The 20,374-nt window shown below is 36.3% G+C and overlaps 1 protein-coding gene across 1 annotated transcript in view; it reads right to left on the reverse strand.

Moving 5' to 3' along the window:
- Nucleotides 1-398: 398 nt before the first annotated feature.
- The window catches only part of LOC114468623 (voltage-dependent T-type calcium channel subunit alpha-1I-like), a 189,142-nt gene continuing 169,166 nt past the window's right edge, over nucleotides 399-20,374 (reverse strand). Inside the window, exons 31-34 of the mRNA XM_028455624.1 lie at nucleotides 8,984-9,118; nucleotides 5,352-5,544; nucleotides 3,596-3,741; nucleotides 399-3,479 (exon numbers count right to left, since the gene is read on the reverse strand). Coding sequence (XP_028311425.1) covers nucleotides 2,748-3,479; nucleotides 3,596-3,741; nucleotides 5,352-5,544; nucleotides 8,984-9,118 — 1,206 coding nt within the window. The 3' untranslated portion in view covers nucleotides 399-2,747. The remainder of the gene's footprint in view (nucleotides 3,480-3,595; nucleotides 3,742-5,351; nucleotides 5,545-8,983; nucleotides 9,119-20,374) is intronic.

Consider the following 20,374-nt stretch of genomic DNA (forward strand, 5'->3'; position numbering starts at 1 on the left):
GACAGGGGTCTGCAGGGAGAACTGGTTTTCAGAGGTTAGATGGAATGGAGGGTTGGGTAGCAGTGGGAGGTAAACAAAATCTCCTGAGTTGGGCATGCATGTCTAATGCTTTTTTCTAGCACTGACGGCTCCACTGGGCACTGCTGCAGAAGACAAGCTGTCTCCTGCTTGGAAATTCTTGCTGCATCTCACCACCAGTCTTTCGCACTTTCTGACGGTTTTAACATCTCCAGCTGTCCACATGAAAACGGTTAGAGATGTTTGTTATGCAAATTTTCTAAAACTGTGGATAAAAAGTCAGAAAATGTAATGCATTTTTTTTTCCTTTTAAAAATTGTACCGGCTCATAAAATACTTCCTTTGCTTCAAATTCAGGAAAACAAAGCAAGAACACATGATAAAGATGAAGATGTATTTGGAAGAAATGAAAAACATTTACATCGACATCACTTTCTTGGGGCATACACATGAAACATTTATTGCTGTGTAGTCAGGCTTTTTAATCTTTGATGCCAAGTTCAGTGACACAAGGATTGGTCTCATAAAGATAGGAGGGTAAGTCTTTGAAGCTAAAACAGCCCTTGAAAGCAGCTTCATCTTTTACATCTTCAACCTGTAACCTCCACGACACACAGGACGCTCCAGGAAAAGGCAATTACTTGACCTGAAGTCATAAACTCGCACTCACGCACCTCCACACGGGCACCCACACACACACACACACACACACACACACACACGACACAATGAAACATAGTCATCAAAGTTAATTTGCATGATAAAAAGGTCTTATCTGCAGATTTCCTCCTGTCGCCTTATTATTAAAGAAAAAAAAATGCAGGTATTAATTAAAAACCCAGAAGACGCAACAGTCCATCGCAAAAAAATCAAAGCTAACGATCATCTCCTTTTTAAATAATGTGTCAAAGCATGTGGTTCAATTTGCATTGTTAATTCTTACAGCATGGACTTTAACGTGTGAAAAGGTTGCTACAACATACTGTGTGAAAAAGAAATGGAAGGGGGAGGACAAGTGCATTAGAGTTTCACTTAAGGAAACACATACTGTATTGCAATCCTTAAACCATGCTTAAGGAGCACTAAAGTGCTCGTAGTCGATATGTTATGGTGTAGCTCTGAAATTAAAGCTTTTCTTGATGATTTAAGCTGCACATAGTTGTTGGCATTACAGGCTAAAAGCAAACAAAGTCCTCTCTGTGAGTTGGAATCTGTTGAAAGACGTGAATATGGCTGTTCCCATCTCCTGATGTCCTCTGAGGCTCCAACTTCAGAAGAAAAAAACAACAACCAAACATCGGCAAGGAACCTGGTGCTCCCAAAGAGAAATGTGCTGGAGGGAACAATCACTTCAGCGCACAAAGTTAGTTTGACATTTTTTGCTTCACTGTAATATCTTTGTCCACACCTTAAAAATGTTAGAAAACTGGAAGCCACCGGCAGACAAAAAGTCCGAGACGAAAAAGTCAATGACACTGCATGGGTGAAAATAAACGAGGAAGTACTACCCGCAACACTTGGACGTGCCTATTCTCTTTTCTACAAAAATAGTGGAATAGAAATCACATGGTAATCAACCAACAATGACATCTTCATACAATTGTGTACATAGATAAAAATCTTGGTTAAATGCAAGCCCATCATGCAGTTCATGGTCCCAAGCAACAGTTGTGGGTTTGTCTGTTGGTGACAGTAAGGGGTTGCCATAAAGGAGTGTGCTTACAGTCCCACTTTTCATCACTGAAGCCCAAAAAGCTGCTCCATGCACGCGTCACTGTTTTTTTCTGATTGGGTTTTTTAAAGCTTGATCAAACTTTGCTCTCTTTCATATTTGTTTCATCGTGCTCATGAGCAATAGAGAGATATTGAAGAAAGAGAATTATCCAATTTTGGCAATTCACTCCATGCATGGTTCTGTCTCCACAGCTCATCTGCTGACAGATGGAAGTTTCCCTCAGTCAATAACCATCTTTTGCCTCAGGTACACTGAAGTATGGTGCAGTGATGAGAATGATTTGATTCATGCTTTTGACTCCCGAGGCAAAGCACCCAAACAAATTAAGAGACCACTTTTGTAAACTCTTCTTCATCTCGCCTCATTCTCCTTTATTTGGAGGTCTTGTAGTTTAGGTCAGACGGACATCCAACGTGCTTCCTGTCTTTCAAATCAAATTACTGAACTGCCTTTTCCTTTCTTTTTTAGGTACATTTCATTATGTACCTTAGCCCATGTGTTAACCTACGAGACGTAAGCAAATGACCTTCTGGTGCGATGGATAGATATGTCATATTTAAGGTCTTACCCTCCAATATTCAGGACCATAAAATAAAACACGAGGCTACAGTAGAGCAACATCAAGATTCTTTCCAGTGTCTTTGAATTGGAGAGCTCTTGTATCTGCTACTATTGACTCCCTGATTGACTCTCCTGGTTTTTAGAGAGAACTTTCACTGGTTGATCTGAAGGGTAAAAGATCCGTAACTCTTCAGTTCACTCCATCACCAAGAAAACCACAATCCAGCCACTCCCCTTAAACAAAATAGTACATAGTCTTGTCAAAAATGCACCAATATGGTTTGTAGGGGCAAGATGAGGGTTTGGCTTTGGAATACGAGACATCACGTGTCATCACGCCTCTTTCCTACTGCGGAGGCAGAAAGACTGAGAGGAACTGCAATGGGTTTAGAGCCAAGGAATGGAATGCTAAAGCAAGACCATACAGTGGATTTCATCTGTTTTTTCGACATGGCCCAACTGCTGTTTGGCTTGAGCTTTTTTCTCTCAGCTTCTGTCCTCCATCACCCACATCCTCCTTTCTTTCTGATCTTCTTGCATCAGCCATTAACCCTGCCCAGGGGTTAGCCAAACATCCCTGTCTGTCCATAAGCTCAAAGCCTAGAAGCTCTCTGCGGCTCTCCCTGGCCCTCGTAGACATCAGCATCCCTCCTTGGTGTAAGCTGCCTGTGCTGTTGCATTTCTTCACTGCTCCTTCTCGGTAAACCAAGGAGCTGGGGGACAACAGTGATGTCAGAGATAAGCTGCTCAATGCCTCTGAAAAGTGTTCACTGTTCCCTGTTTGGCTAGAGCCACAACCACCCACAGATGATCCAATGACTATGCCCAAGTCCTCATCTGAAGGGTCAATTGAGTCATCCCTGGTGTAGCATGGGCTGGTACTCCCACGCCCACTGCTCTGGCTCCGTTGGTGACCCCTGGTGGCCAGGAGGGTTAAAGCTGAAGAAGGGCTAATTCTTGGCCTTGACATCTGGACAGGAGAGGAAATAGTTGTGCTGTCCTCAGTCAGGGGAAGAGGTAACATGAGTGGTAATGTAGACGCTTGCAATGGTAGCTCCAAGTTCTGTGGTGGAGAGAGACTGAAGCTCAGTCTTTCTTCCAGGGTTGTTTGAAGACTGCCTTCAGAACTGCCTGTAGCAAGGGATGAGTCACTGTGTGATGGATACTAAAGGAAATTTGAAAATAATGAAAAAAAAAAAGGAAAATTCACCAGTTAGATGTATTAATATGATCTTATTGTATCTGTCTTATTTATTGAATGTATGAATATGTTCTTTTTACCTGTGTACAAAGGACCTTTCTTTGAGCTCCGGGAGAGCGGAACGAAGTCCAGGAAGCTGGTGAGGTCAGCCTGAGTCGCTTTGACAAGCAGAGGCTTCTACTGCGGGGTGGTACAGTGATAGCTACTGCAGCTGGGTGCAGCAACTCTGCAGGCAAACAAAACAAAGCAGAAATGCATGTCGCTCCTGCTTCACCTTTGTTTATACCTTTGGCACTAATGCTGCTGCATACACAGTTTTCTTTTTACTTCCTTGTGCAGATTTCTCGATCCAGACCTTCACAAAAACTATCTCACGGCAGTTTTTCAGACATGAAATCTATATTCATCTAAAGCCAGAGAAACAAAACAGTGTTCAATCGACCTTTCAAATTCATCTGATGTACTCTTGTCAATCTGTACAAAGAGGTCAATGTATGAGCTCAATATTATTACTACAGTTTACTGTATTGATAGTGACTAACAGCAGGGGGTGCTGTGTTCACTGTTCCAATATTTTTGTAAAGGAAAACAATTACATTTTGCCAATTAATCAATAACTGTTACACTTACAAAAATGCCAGAAGATAGCAGTAGTGTCCTTAGTATTCTTTATACTGTGATGCCATGGTTGGTAAATTTTGACTAAATTTGTGGGACGAGTAATCAGTCAAATATGTATTCTATAACAATAATAAAGTACACAAAAAAAGGATACTATACATCATTACTAATTGTGGGAATGCGAACCAATCTACACCATTCAAATGTAAAAATGCTGCTACAATGGCAATGCTAACGGTTGGACTCTGACAAACAAAAAAACAAAAAAAAATATATATATTTTTTTTTTTTCAATTGACCCTGTTTGTCATGCTGCATGCAAATCTTAACCAATTTACACCATTCAAATATCAGAATGTTCTGCTGCTTAGTGACAATAATGATATCTAATTCATGAAATGCTAAATTTCTTACTTTTATTGTACCAGTAATTTAAGGTTTTATGTGGTTTAGGTCACTTTTGCAAGCCTTAGAGTGCTTAATTAGGCCTGCTAGAGTGAGACAGCTGCTGCTAATGGACTTTGAGGAAGAACTGCTGTTAAAACTTTAATACTGACGCTACGGCCACAATTTGATGCTTAAAATGTTGCTTCAACCTCCCTCTTTCTTATGACCATAGTGGGAATGGTTAGCATCTAATTAGAGCCTATTTCTACCTTCTTTTGAGCAATCATCAGTGGATTCTGGTTTGAATCTTGCCATGCACAATGTATTTAGATTTTAGTCTAAAAATATGTCTGTTAAATATAATGTAATGCTGTTTGTTCCCTGTGAGTACTGCCTATAAATATCTAAGCCTTTGGTGGTGTGTACAAACTTGTGTGCATGGACAATAAACGCATACACCCAAAGAAGTTGACAATTCTTTTCAATGCAATGGCAATGCAATTTTTTCTAGTTTTTTATATATATATATATATATATATATATATATATATATATATATATATATATATATATATATATATCCTCACTAAAAATATATGAAACATGAATTCCTCCAAGTTACTATGTGGCAGTAGGTAAGAATGACAGATTACATAGTGATGTAAATTGTTTGAAGCTGTGCCGCAGAACCAATGTTAGTATAGAACATTAACACTGTTGGGTTTCTTGAAAAGCCTTTGTTTATTAAGATAAGTTTCAGATGACTTTCTGGTTATTTTTGCATAATTCATTCATTCATTTATCCTGAGTGCCTGAAGATAAACTCACCCGGGCTGTGAGGTGAGTGTGTGTGCCAGTGACGATGCATCTCAATCTCTTGTGACGTTGTCTCCATCTCGATGCTGGCCTGGTTGAACGGCTGAACTTTGCTCTGCACAACCTTCTGTGACTGTTGACCTTTTTCATGGCTGCCTCTACGGGCGGCGCCCTCTGAGGTATAGGAGTCACTTCGGCACCTTCCCTGTATACATGCACACAGTTTATTAAGTTTTTGAAGATGGTATAAAAAAAACTCAAAATGGCTTGTAATTATAAATGAGATATGAGAAAGCGTTCTGATGAGTAAAAGCTTGAATTTTTACTTAAGGTAGAATTTCAATTAAACTTTGCTCATTAATGTGTTTAGGAGTCCCATTATATATTGTAAAATTCAAACAACTCTTTACATAACACCCCCTTAGTCACCCTTTAGCTATTATCCGAGGCCTCTGATCCATGGTCATCCGCTGTGGCTTCTATTCAAATGTTCGTTAATCACTGATTATCCGTTGTAATTGTCATGGTAATTGTATATTTCCTTGCTTTGAATGCTTTTGCAGAAATTCATTAATGTGCTAGTTGCATAGCTCACAGTGGGAAGTCGTCGTAGTATGTAAAAAAAGAAAATGCCATGTGTCTCTATTATTTTAGCATTAGTTTATGCAATTATAGTGTACATAAATGATTTCTTCTTGGTCCCCGGTTTGTTTTCAAATCTCCTTAGTGCCTCAGTAACTATTTATGTTTTCCCATTTCAATTTATTAGACTTATCTCCATGTGTTGAAATGTTGATTTCCCAAGTATTTCAATAACTAAAGGGTTAAATAAACAATGCTTATCTTTTTTAATTCCCAAAGCAAATATATAAATTTGTTTCAACCTTCAGTCTCTCTCTCTCTCTTTCACCTAATGCTTATTATTTTTCCAATGAGCAGTGATTCATTTTAATGCTCCCTGATTACTGGCTTATCTGGCTACCCCTAACCAAGGACCATTAGCCCATTACCAAGGAGAATATATCCAAAGTAAGGATGGATGATAACGGAGAATATTAGCGTGGATAGAGCAAAAATGCAGGGCAGGTGCACAATTACCAGAGGAGGTAATACTGTGAGAAAGGAGACACATTGAAGATAAGGTGTATAGGAGGGAGGCTGGAAAAAAGGAGGGGACTTTGGGGAGAAGCGGGGAGAAATATTATTCATTAGATGGGCTGCAGTAGAAAAATACTGTAAGCTCTCTAAAGGCATGATAGTTAACCTGATACATGAAGACAGGGGGTGACAAAGAGGCACGGGGAACCTACGGTTTATATTTCAAATCGCGAGGGAGCCAACCGCAAAGCTATGAAAATTATTTCATAAGAATCATTTATTTTGGGCTTTGTAGACAGAATAACAATAACAAAAGAAGAAAATCAAAGCAGTAACCCTCTGATATAGGTTAGGCTTGCTGTCTTTAGGGATGAGGACAAAGCACCTCTAAATAATGCATAATGCACATTCAAAGTAGCCGCGACTGTCCACGGCATCCTTCTCTCTATGAAATGTTTGCTTCATTTTATTCCCTTCAAAATAAAATGCTACAGACAAAAACTGGTCATTTTAATGTGTGTTACTTACCAAATTGACATTAAATGGACGATGTGCTTTATTTTGATAAATTGTGCTTGTGTTGCATCATCTTGTTAAATGAGACTTTATAACTATTTTGAATCAGGATCAAGGTAAATTGTAATTGCAATCGCGTAATTGATAATTAACTACAATTTTTGTGTAATTATAATTGTAAAAATCTGTTGTTGTCGTAATCATAATTAAATTGTAACTGAGTTTTGATAATTTACTTTGTAATTGTAATTGCCATAAAAATTTGATAGAAATTGTCAATTATAATTTCTCGCAAAACGTACAGTTCTACACATGTGTAGTTGACAGTTATTAAAACATGTTTCATATCAAACTTTCCCACATTTTACCATTTAAAAAACATGAATTTAGGAGTGTAGTGACAGAAAAAAGGCTCAGACGCCCACACCATAAATATTAAAACCTATATTTTCATTGTTTAGGAACAAGGTAACCAATAAATAGGAAACAAATTAAAAGACAAATATTTGTTTTTAGTGTATTTTACAGCTGATTTAGGACCTGTTATAAGAGATGCTAACAGAAGGCTAACTTTTATTAGGTTATTTAATTCAGGCTCAGAAATCGTAATTGTAATTGACCTTTTGAAGATAAAAAAATTGGAATTGGAAAAAATGCTGATCATTTTAATTGCAATGGGTAATTGAAAATGTAATTCTAATGACCTCAACCTTTGTTTGAATGAATTGCCTTTTGTAAAGTTTGTTGTTTAAAGTCATTTAACATTAACTCAATAACTAAATGAACTTTAATCTACTAGAATTCAAAAATGACTAGAATATATATTTTTGTTTATAAATGTATTGAATACTTTACCAGCATAAGTAAGTAAATAAGTAGTTTATTTATAAATCGCTTTTTGCAGATAAAATCACAAAGTGCTGCACAGAGTTGTGGTAAAAACACAAGTGCAACATAATAGAATAATACAATGTCCTCTATCAAAACATGTTGATAACAAAGGTATTCAGCAGGTTGTCGCTGCCATTATCTCTAAATTCTGCAAATGTTTTATTTTCCAAAAATAGGTTTTCACTCAGAGATTCAGTTTAGATCCAGTATCAAAAAGAGAAACAAGCACACGGACAATGATGACCACAAAAGTATTTTACTTTCCCTGAAATTCACAATATTGTATATTGCAGCCCGAATAAGTTTAGTGTTGATCTGTAGATGCATATCTACATTAAAGACCGTGTAAAGCAAATTCTGACATTTTCTTTTAAACACACTAAATGGGTGATAAATATATTCCTTAAAACATGTACAAAGCCATTCCACCATTTCTAATTTAATTGTGGAGCTAAGGCTTAAAAAACTGTATTTCCAGTTTCTGTGTTCAGGATTTAATGAGCGGGTCAGAAATCAGGGAGGCGTTACGTAACGCGACCCTGCTGCTGATGCACACCAAATTTCCGTGGCCTCCAGCAGGTGCAATTCAGCCCCGGGCCGACAACAAATCACATATTCGAACTCGTGGGAATAAAACGCCTCCGCTGGTGCCACATTTTCAATGATATGACCACGTTTATAAACCACAATTTTGTTTTTTTACTTCTAACGGGCGCAGTTATGACTCTACCCAGGAGGGATGCACATATTTGGACTCGAGCGAAGCAGGCCTTTCCACTGATACCTCATTTGGCAGGATCTTGAGCACTTTTGGAAGCACTCGACGATGGAGAGAGAAGTGCTTGTTTTTCCTTGATTTTGAGACCTAATTTTACATTATTATATTTTACTAAGCAATTTTTTTAATTTTTCAAATTTGGCTCAGTGGTCAATGACACGTTTCTGTGGTGTGACAAACTCATACAAATTTATTTCTGCTTTACACAGACTTTAAGGTTTTTATGTTTACATTTCTTAACAGATGTATATTGAAATTCAATTTTATGTACCGGCAATTTCATTTATGGCAGCTGTAATATTCTATTACCATGGTGCAGACTTTGATCACTGCTCTCCATGTGATGTGTTTCCATACTAACCTTGCCTTCTCGCACCAGCAGCTGGTATGCTGTGTGTTCGTCCAGGCTCAGGTCATCGGGCAAGGCGGGGGACGAAGATTTATCCGAGAGCTGCTCTGACTTCAGTGAAGCCTGTTCAATCTCTGCCATCCTGATCTGCTACAAAGAGTTTACTTCTGTTATTTGTGGCTATTAAAGGGTAGGGAGGGAGGAGAGGGGGGGGGGGGGGGGGGGGGGACAGAAGCCACCACCGTCTTAAGAATAAACTTGTTTTTAACGACGTCTCCAAAGACTCCTATTGTATATTTAGATGCTAACATGACCCCACATAAAAGGCAATGAATTAAACCTCCAACAAGATGCAATATTGTTTACCAGACACCAATTAGTCAAACCTTTTCTTATGCTATGGTATTTTTCTGTGACACGAGCATGGCGTGAGATTCAGAGATATACAGTATGGTACTCTTACCTTGGAATCGTAATAAAAAGGACACATTTTTGCATATATGAGAAAATGTGGAAAATGAAACGGGCGTAAAGGGAGGCGTGTGGCTCATGTTTAAGCAGCAAATGTACAGCGTCTGCACTGCAGTGTTTCTAATAGAAAAAAAGGAGGGAAAGGAAGGTGTTTCACTGGCACAATAACCCTTAAAGGGTACCTGGAGTTAAAAAGGACATAGCAAAAAAGGGTTTAATGTATTACCAATGAACAAAATATGTGCACCTTTGGTCAGAACATGATGCACTTTTGTTGGTCAGCCTGGCCTGTCACCTTAAATAAATAGCGCATTGTGGGAAGTAGAGGCACAACAGGTCTGTTTACATTGTGGGAAGTGTAGTTTTTCCGTTAGCTCTCTGCGCTAAGCAGCCGTGTGTAACCTCTCCTCTAGTAATAAAGTGCAGCACCCCCTGCGCCGACTCAGCATGCAGAATTAGCCTAACGGACAGAGCTGTTGCTACCAGCAGAAATGAGCCATGGCTGAGTAGTTAGGTGTTGGAAGTGCAGAAATATGGCGAGCAACTGTGATGAAAGCTGCGTGAAAGGATATCTGTTCATTGACGGTAGGATGCACCGAGGATTAGCACCATAATCGGCGCCGTAAAAATAAGGCAACAGCTCTACATTTAGCCACAGGAAGTAAGAGGGAACAATATGATGGGGGTGCGGTTAGTGCCATGACACCCGCCCATGTAAACAGAAGTGTAGTAGTGCTACGGATAAGTACGTTTACAAGCTGCATTGAGATTTTCTGTGAAGAAATTCTATCGCGACCGCGTCTGATTTCAGACATAACTTTGGCTTTGTGCCCATTAGCTCAGCCTATTAGCGTAGCCCATTAGTTTAGCCCACAGATCCCTCTCATAGCAGTTCAACATGAAGCGGTCCTCGCATTTCACATAATTTTGGAGCTAACGTCTGGCTAACGCTGACTTAGTGTCGTTATTTGAATTAGAGACACAATAGTAATGTTTATGTGGGGGTTTTTCTCGCTGTTATAGCAACCATTAGCTTAACACTCTGAACCATTGTTCAGAAACCGTAGAGCAGGGGTGTCCAAACGCGGTAGTCCACCAGGTTTTTAATGTGTTCCTGCTCAAACACAGCTGAGAGGCTTGTTAGCTGCTTCAAAGTATTGAAAACCTTGTGGCCCTCGAGGACCGCGTTTGGACACCCCTACCGTACACCAAACACTGTTGCCTATAGCAACAGCTAACAAGAATCAATGAACGTGCGTCATATCCTGTGCAAATTGGTAGCTTTTCATAATTTTAAATAGTTCTAAAAAGTTCTTTTAATGTGTGTGTTTTTTTTTCCATAAAAAAATGCACATTGTGTTTATTGACACAAACACATTTTTTGTTATATACATTTTCACTACAGGTACCCTTTAAAGTCATGGGTGCCATTTTTTTAAACAGCAGGATACATGGGTGTGAGTTACTTAATCATTTGAACAAACTATAAGCTCAAACGTTGATGAGATTCTCCTTACTTGATTTGAGCTGACCTTTCGTCACAATTTCAAACAATGAAAGGTGAAGTTAGCCTTTGATATAGATCTATTTAACCTCTGAAAAGATGGAGCAATGAATGGCCAAACGAAGGCGGGTAATTAAAAAAGTGAAGACCAAGCCAATTGAAATCCAATGAAGTGAGGCCGTGTAGCATTATAATTAATGTGCCGCTAGGCGGGATGGAGTGTGGTTCATGGAAGAAGATGCATGGCCGATATGAGGCAGTAAATTACCATTGACCAAAGCCCACAAGGAGAAAGAAAGAAAGAAAGAAAGAAAGGAGCAAAACAGAGAGGGAGAGATGGAATGAGCAACACAACTCATTATGGGGAAAAACAAGAGCAGGTTTTTCTTTTTTTTTCCCCTCCTCTCATTATGTGGTTCTCACTTATACCGCCAAACTAAAGCATTATATCTGTGAGTTTCTCAGTGACTCGGAGATGGGGCTGCAAATATTTAAGGGAAAAGGTCCCGACAAGTCATCCTCGATGTTTATGGACAGGAAATAGAAGCAGCAGCTTTTTTTCCTTCCTCTAATGTTGGTTTTGCCCTCAGGGATAATGGAAATGAATGGTGGCTCAGGTGAACCACCAAGGTAACTATGCTATGTTTAAATAACAGGATAGTGGATTCAGAAGAGAACCAATAGACTGTAGAGTAAGAGTTGTGGGGCAAATTAAGGCATTGTTTTTCTTAAAGTGGAAGTACACCCTATAACCACTTTATTTTCTGAATACCTATATATTATCTATTTTCTGAATACCTATATGAGTAACACTTAACTAACGTTAATTAATGGACCTTTATTGTTAAGGCTTTATTAAACACTAATTAGCAGTTTAATAATGTTATTATATATATATGAGGCACTTCTATACATTTATACATTATTATCAGGTTACATAATACCTTACTTATTAAGGTTATGTAAGGGCTACCTGGTGATAACATTGACATACACACTCCAAAAAAACACTGTAAGTAAACTATTATGACGGACATTACATTTTACTATTATAGTAATAAGTGATGCATCCATAAGGATAACGAATTACATTAATTAACTGCTTATTAATGCTATAACTGGTATGTTAGTTAATGTTAGCTAATACATTATAATGATTATTATTAAACTGCTAATTAATGTTATATAAAAATAGCTGCTGAAATCTTTGAGCTCCATGATTCATGTGATTGAGGAAGGCGTGGGCTTTAGGTTAGTGTATGTTTTGATCATTACATTTTCCGTTCAGAAAAGGAAATCGAAAAAACAAAAAAAACAGCGATTATCTGATTTTCGTTTTAAAATTGAAAAACTAAAATTTAAATTCTAGACATATTTCTTTATCAGGATTAAGATGGGATTTAAAAACAAAAAAACTGAACAAATAAGAGAGGACAGAAACATTGATTAGGAGAGACCGGAAGAGTACATACAGTATATGAGGACGCTGCTGTTTTTCTGACACCAAAATATATGAATTATGGCAAAACAAGGCTTGTCATCTGCAGAAATTGCTGCAAAAATATCGCTTCAAAGTGGGAATGGGGTTTTTTTCATTTGACGTGAGGAGATTTTGCACAGAAAATGGTTTAATCCGACTCACTGATATATGTAATTGTAGTGATTTCTGCAGATGACAAACCTTGTTTTGAATCAGTACGGTGCCAAATACATTTTAAACAGCAGGCAAAATATAGAGATAATTCATATATTTTAGCACCAGAAAAACAGCAGCGTCCACATACGTATGTGCTCTTATTTTGAAAAGAACAACTTCTGGTCTCACCATAATGAAAAACGAACTTTTTTTTGTTTCTGTCCTCTGATATTTCTGTTTTTTGGTTTTAGAAACAAAAAATAAAAAAATCAACTGATTTTTAAATGTTTTTTTTAATCCCTTCTTCACCCTGATGAAGAATTATGCCTTGAATTTCAATTTGAAAACGAAAATCAAATAACCACTTGTTTTTAGTTTTTTCAATTTCCTAACCCTAACCCAACAAAAAGCTGTCGGTGTAACTTTTGCTGCTTCGAAGCAGAGTTGTGTTTAGTGCTGACCTATCAAAGATGAGAACACAAACACAACCTCTGCACTATATACACTCCACCACCACCAGTCTATTTCCTGTACCCAGAGAATACTTTAAAAGATCAATGCATCGTCACTGTGGGATATGTTATGGTTGAGTCCAGTGGTTCCCTACTTTTTTGGATCGTGACCCCATTTTGATATCACAAATATCTGGAAATTCTTCTAGAATTAGTTTTTGATCACGTTCATCCTACTGTGTTAAAAGGTCCCATGTGATGAAAAACACCTTTTTTCTGGTCTCTACATCTATAAACTGGTCCTACCTGAGCCTGACAGCTCCCACTCCATCATCCTGTTTTTAGAACTGGTCAGAAAGTGACTTTTCAGAGGCTAAAACTCCAGAAAAGTTTGGGAAAATAAACCTAAAACACTCTGTTGTTGGGGTTCTTAGAACAAATGGAGATGGGTGAGATGGGTGAAAAATAACATAATACTGGACCTTTAAAGATATGGAATAGGGAAAATTGGTGACAAATTGCATCAGCTCAGATATTTTTATAATGCATTTTATTTGAACTCGATTTATGTTTGAGAAAGTGAAAGAATACAGTAAACTTTATTTATATAGTGCTAATTACAAGAATAGTCATTTTGGAGCACTCAAAGAATTTATATAAGAATTTAATATATGGACTAGGTAAGCTATATAGATTCATAGATACGAATATATACTGTAGATTAATAGATAAGAATATATAGATTAATAGATAAGAATATATAGATTAATCGATAAGAATATATAGATTCATAGATAAGAATATATAGATTCATAGATAAGAATATATAGATTCATAGATACGAAAATATATAGATTCATAGATAAGAATATATAGAGTCATAGATAAGAATATATAGATTCATAGATAAGAATATATAGATTCATAGATAAGAATATATAGATTAATAGATAAGAATATATAGATTCATAGATAAGAATATATAGATTCATAGATAAGAATATATAGATTCATAGATACGAAAATATATAGATTCATAGATAAGAATATATAGAGTCATAGATAAGAATATATAGATTCATAGATAAGAATATATAGATTCATAGATAAGAATATATAGATTAATAGATAAGAATATATAGATTCATAGATAAGAATATATAGATTAATAGATAAGAATATATAGATTCGTAGATAAGAATATATAGATTAATAGATAAGAATATATAGATTCGTAGATAAGAATATATAGATTAATAGATAAGAATACATAGATTAATAGATAAGAATACATAGATTCATAAGAATATATAGATTAATAGATAAGAATATATAGATTAATTTGTAAGAATATATAGATTCATAGATAAGAATACATAGATTATTACATAAGAACATGTAGATTAATACATAAGAATAAATAGATTAATAGATAAGAATATATAGATTCATAGATAAGAATATATAGATTAATAGATAAGAATACATAGATTCATAAGAATATATAGATTAATAGATAAGAATATATAGATTAATAGATAAGAATACATAGATTCATAAGAATATATAGATTAATAGATAAGAATATATAGATTAATTTGTAAGAATATATAGATTCATAGATAAGAATACATAGATTATTACATAAGAACATGTAGATTGATACATAAGAATACATAGATTAATACATAAGAATATATAGATGAATACAAAAGAATATATAGATTCATAAATAAAAATATAAAGATTAATACATAAGAACTTATAGATTTAATAATAAGAATGTATTAATAGTAATCAGTAATTACAGTTGAATCAATTACTAGGCATTTCAGGGAACCCCATTTAAATTCCAGGCGACCCTACCTGGGGTCACGACCCCAAGTTTGAAAAACACTGGTTTAGTCCCACTTTCCATTTATGTGAATCCTTTTTTAACTTTGTTGCACAAATCACCACTTAATGCTTGACGTACAATTTATGTTCAAATACATTTAAAAGGAATTTGTGTAAATCTGAAATAATTTTGCTGCAACTTCCTTTTGTTTCAAGGGTAAAAAAAAAAATCATCTTTTAAAACTAAAGTTGAAAAACACCCAAGGTAAAAACATCTTCCAGCACATGAGAAGTGTGCGTATATCTGTGCTCACAGCGAGATTAATAGATAGATCTGCACCGCTTCATTAAACTATTGCCTACAGACTCACTGGTGTTCATTCTACAAACATCAAGTCTTCATTAGATTGTTACGTGAAGAATAGCCTCACTGACGCACACACACGCACACACACACACACACACACACACACACACACACACACACACACACGCACACACACACACACACACACACACACACACACACACACACACACACACACACACACACACACACACACACGCACACACACGCGCACACACACACACACACACACACACACACACACACACACACACACACACACACACACGCACACACGCACGCACGCACACGCACACACACACACAGCTTTCCTTAATTATGTATCAAACTCACTACCAGGGTTGGGGTCAATTACATTTTTCAGTTACAATTACGTTTTCAATTAAACATGTTTGATTACAATCCAATTATGATTAAAGTGACCTGCATTTTTTCCCAATTACGATTAAATTACAAAACTTTTTTGTCCTCGGAAAGTCAATTACGTTCTCAATTATTAAAGTTCAATTAGAATTAATGACAATTACAGAGCCTGAATTAAATAACCTAAAAAAAGTTAACCTTCTTCTTATGTTAGCTTTCTGTTAGCATCTCTTATGACAGCAGGTCCTAAATCAGCTGTAAAATACACTAAAAACAAAAATCTATCATTTCTTTCCTATCTATTGGTTACCTGTTACGCTTCCTAATCAATGAAAATATAGGTTTTGATATTTATGGTGTGGGCGTCTGAGCCTTTTTTATGTCATTTTACCCCTAGATTTATTTCTTTTTTTAAATGGTAAAATGTTTGAAAACTCGATTTGAAACATATGTTAATAATTGTTAACTACACATGTACATAGAACTGTTACACGGTTCTCCAGTTTTGCGTTAAATAATAATTGGCAATTTTTCTTGAATTTTCATGGCAATTACAATTACAAAGTCAATTATCTGTACTTAATTACGATATAATTACAACTACGACAGCAACAGTTTAAAAAAAAAAAAAGACAGCTACAATGATGCTATAATTGTAATTAATTATCAATTACAATTATAATTGACCCCAACCCTGGTACACACTCATGTCTCTCATGAACGGAGACACTTTGCATATTTAGAGCCCAGAGCAAACTGATCAACAGTATCAGATCAGATCCAAGAAACAGAAAGACAGAAAGACAGAAAGGAGATACAGATAGAAGAAGAAAGCGTATACAAATAAAAATAAGAAGAAGAGGGGTGTAGTGGGGGGAGATTGATTTTTTTGACAGCATCTCCAGACAGGCAGAAAGCGGAGGTGACAGGTGAGGAGGTGCAGAAGCTCAGTTATTGCTTCTTCTGAGTTGACCCGCTGCACTTTGTCACTGTGATGGACAACGTTGGCACAGGACTGTGTGTTTGTTGGTGTTACACTGAAAACACTGTGTTTACAAAGCACCACCTGTTAAGCAAATGTTCAGCAGGTGAGTGCTTGTGTGTTTCTACAAAAAAAAAAAAAAAGAAAAAGGACAGTCGAAGTGTTCAAACGTAGGCTAGGGACCATACCAACGCACTGTTCTTAAAATGTAACACTCTAAAACTTAATGACTTGATAAAAATGAACATTTCTGAATCCAAGTACCCTCTTTGTCTGACTTGAACATTAGAACACTCTTATCATTTTGTGTGTTTTTGGTGTCAGTTTGTGTATTTTGTTGTTGTTTGTCTGTACTTTTTTTTATTATTTAGTATATTTTTCTCTTATTTTGTGTTTTTGTTGTCGTTGGTATTATTTAAATAATTCACTCTCAGTGTGTGTGCGTGTTTGGTGTCGTTTGGTTGCTTCTTATGTCATTTTTTTTGTGTATTTTGTAGTGATCGTGTGTATTTTCCTCATTTAAGTGCGTCTTGGTTGTCGTTTTGTGAGTTGCTAGTAATGGTAAGTCTTTGTTTCTCTTAAAATGTGTGTTTTTGGTGTCATTTTGTGTATTTTGTTTTTGTTTGTCTGTCCTTTTTTTTAAATTATTTTTCCGTATATATTTCTCTTATTTTGTGTGTTTTTATTGTCGTTTTCTGAGTTGCTGGTAATATTTAGTATGATTATATTTTTTAACTAAAAAAATAAACATTATAAAAACCCATATTTTTAATGATTTAATTTTTTAATTATAAGTACCCCCTGTAGTGCCATCATTTGAGAAACACTGAGCTAAGGCGAGTAGCGTTTAATCTGAAGGTACAGTATGTTTGTACTACCCTGAAGAGTCAATGTATTACATGGAAAGGTGTCAACCTACGGAATAGTTCAGATGAAAATCCGCTAGTGCTGTTAGTGTGCAAAAATTTTAAATACATCATAATGGCGCGTTTACACTGGCGGTATTGGCTCTACTCTCTTTTTGCGCGTTTCCACTGGGGAAAAAGTACGTAATCTGTGGTACCATTGATTTTGTGAGGATGGCAGCAAAAAAGTGCAATCTGTGGAATCTGGCAGTTTCACGAGTCAGGGTGTTGCTCATTGGAAACGCTCGGGAAAAACAGTATCGGGTCCCGAAAGCGAGGAGCCATGTTGAGCTGATACCGCCAATAAAAACGCGCGAAAGAGAAGTGTTTAGGAGGAATATGCAACTGACATTAGACCATAGCTCTCTTTAACTGTAAGTAACTCTAATAGTTTGGAATTAATATAAATCCTATACCATAAACAACAAGATAATGTATGTATAAATGCTTTTGTCTTCTATTCTCTTGTTGATGTTTTTTTCAGCTTTCTTGCTATGGCCTACTCCTTTAGAGCTTCCATTATGGCTAATAATGTATTTTGTGTTTTGTAAAAATGATGAATGTAAATTGCTGAAATAAACTAAACTAAACTAAACGTAAAAGGGTGGTCCAAAAACAAAAAAGAGATTATGCACATTAAGTGGCCAAATTATTTGGGTCCACATTTTATGCAAATGAATTAATATTTAGAGGTTGTTCAAGACACTTGAAAATTGCTAACTACTATAACATAGCCAGCCAAATACAAAAGGCATATTGTAACAATTTGTGGTTTTGTTCTAATAATGTTACTTTGAAGGTCTAGCAAGCAACTGTGGCTTTGTTGACATCTGCCAGAGTTTCAAAGAAAATCATTGTGCCGGTGGTGGCAAAATCACTAACTTCAGGTTTTGTTTATTACATTTACATCAAAAAAATTTACATTAATCTTGCTGGAACTATTAAATCACTAACTTGCTTACCTTCATAATCTGCTTGATTAAGGACATCACATCCCTTTGGTGCAATATCTGAACCTTCACTTTCCATACAGTCATATGTGTATAATGTATATGTCATTTCTAGGGACTTTGAACAGCAGGTGCAACCTCCAAAACATCTCCTTTTTCTTCCAATTGCTTCCTAAATCATGGGATGCCAAAACCTAATGCAGGTTTCTAATCGAGGTTTTGTATCTTAAATGTATCCGTTTTATAATGTCCTGTCTACGCATGCACAGCCCTTCATTAATCCATGTCTTTGCACACATTGAGGTCTGCTTTTATCTTACACTGACTGTTTTTAATTAGGGCGTAATTGACCCGGATGTTCTGCACCATAAAGGCACGCTGAGGCGTTTGCACGCTTTACAAAGCATGAACTGAGACAACACGTTCTATTCTATATTATAACCTCCTCATGTGATAAATGACAACCTGTGCTTATCCATTATGCCAAGAGCAAAGTGTCACTACATGTAATAGCCATGAGTGCAACAGAGTTAAAAAACAAACAAACAAAAAAACCCAATCATTTTTAGAGCAAAAATGAATTGCATAAATCCAGAAAGTATATTTCTTTTTTTAAGGGTACAAAATGTTACAACAAAAGCAATATTAATTTCATTTAATTATTTTTTTTCACTTTTGTAATTTATGAAATCTAGGTCAAGAGAAAATGCAAACTAATACCAATGGCAAAAGCAAAACATAACATTTTGTCATTTAAAAACTGGACAACAAGGCCCATAGAAAGTAGAATTAGACACAATTATGCTTGTTTTTTCAGAGGTAAGGACAAGTATGTGTGAAAAGGACAGGACGTGGTTGTTAGCACGCTAAAACTATTGTTGTTTAATGAACTGTAGGTTTGTTTCTGCTGCTATGAAACAAATAATACTAGCACTGTCTACATGATGTGATTGTGATTGGAGTTGTAGAATTAATTAATACAGTTTAACATTTCAAATGCTCCAGAATATTGTCTGGAATATCTTTAAAACCATATGAAAATTCACATCTCTTGTCGAGTCTGGCTTCAATCCTGTCTTTGGTAACTTTGGTATTCCTCATTTCATAAAACGGCCAAAGAAAGTATCCTAAATAAATGTTGTATTAACTCATAGTTGAACATGTCTGTGTTGATCTGTTACAAAAAGCTTCTGCTTTGGTGTACGAAGAGATTCATCCGGGACTGCCTTAAAGGGAAAAAGATAATGTTTTCCAACAAAAACCGTCAGATTTGTCAATGCTGTCCTTTTTTCATCTAAACATCAATGCTAAAGGGGATAGAAAACCAGCTGAAATGGTTTCTTTTCAAACTGCCATCAAACTTGAGAGGCTCAAGCCATTTCATTGCTACTAAGGTTGATGCGTCTATCGATCTACCAAAAACATTAAAAGCAGCTAATGTATGTCAAACTGTAGAAGAAGTTAGGTTTGTGGTAATAGAAAGGTGTTTTGTTACATCTGCATCAATGTAAATAACATTGACATTCCTTTAAATCATATCAATTGCGGTGTCCTTGTGCGTCAAAAACCTTGGGACAAGTTGGACGTTCTGTGATAAACACCTTTTCCTCCAGACTGAGGAAGTGTAAGTTCTGCCACAAAACACTGTCTTGCCTTCAGGAGGCTGTTTCTTTCACATTGACCATCACACTATTGTCGTTGAAAATCATGTTCCCATGTACTCCTTGATTTCAATTTTATAAATGGTAAAAACTATGACTTTGGACACCTACATACTGTGTTGGCAAGATCTCAGACCAAAAGCACCAAGTTTGAGAGAGTGTGGAGTTGAAAGGATCCAGGGTGTAAACACGAGGCTGACAAAGGTGGATCTTTGTGAATATCTCGCTCAATAAATGAAATCCAGAAGGCTAGGGACAAACAAAGACAGACAAAAA

The sequence above is a fragment of the Gouania willdenowi genome, chromosome 8 (genome assembly GCF_900634775.1).
Source record: "Gouania willdenowi chromosome 8, fGouWil2.1, whole genome shotgun sequence".
In the NCBI taxonomy this organism is placed as follows: Eukaryota; Metazoa; Chordata; class Actinopteri; order Blenniiformes; family Gobiesocidae; genus Gouania; species Gouania willdenowi.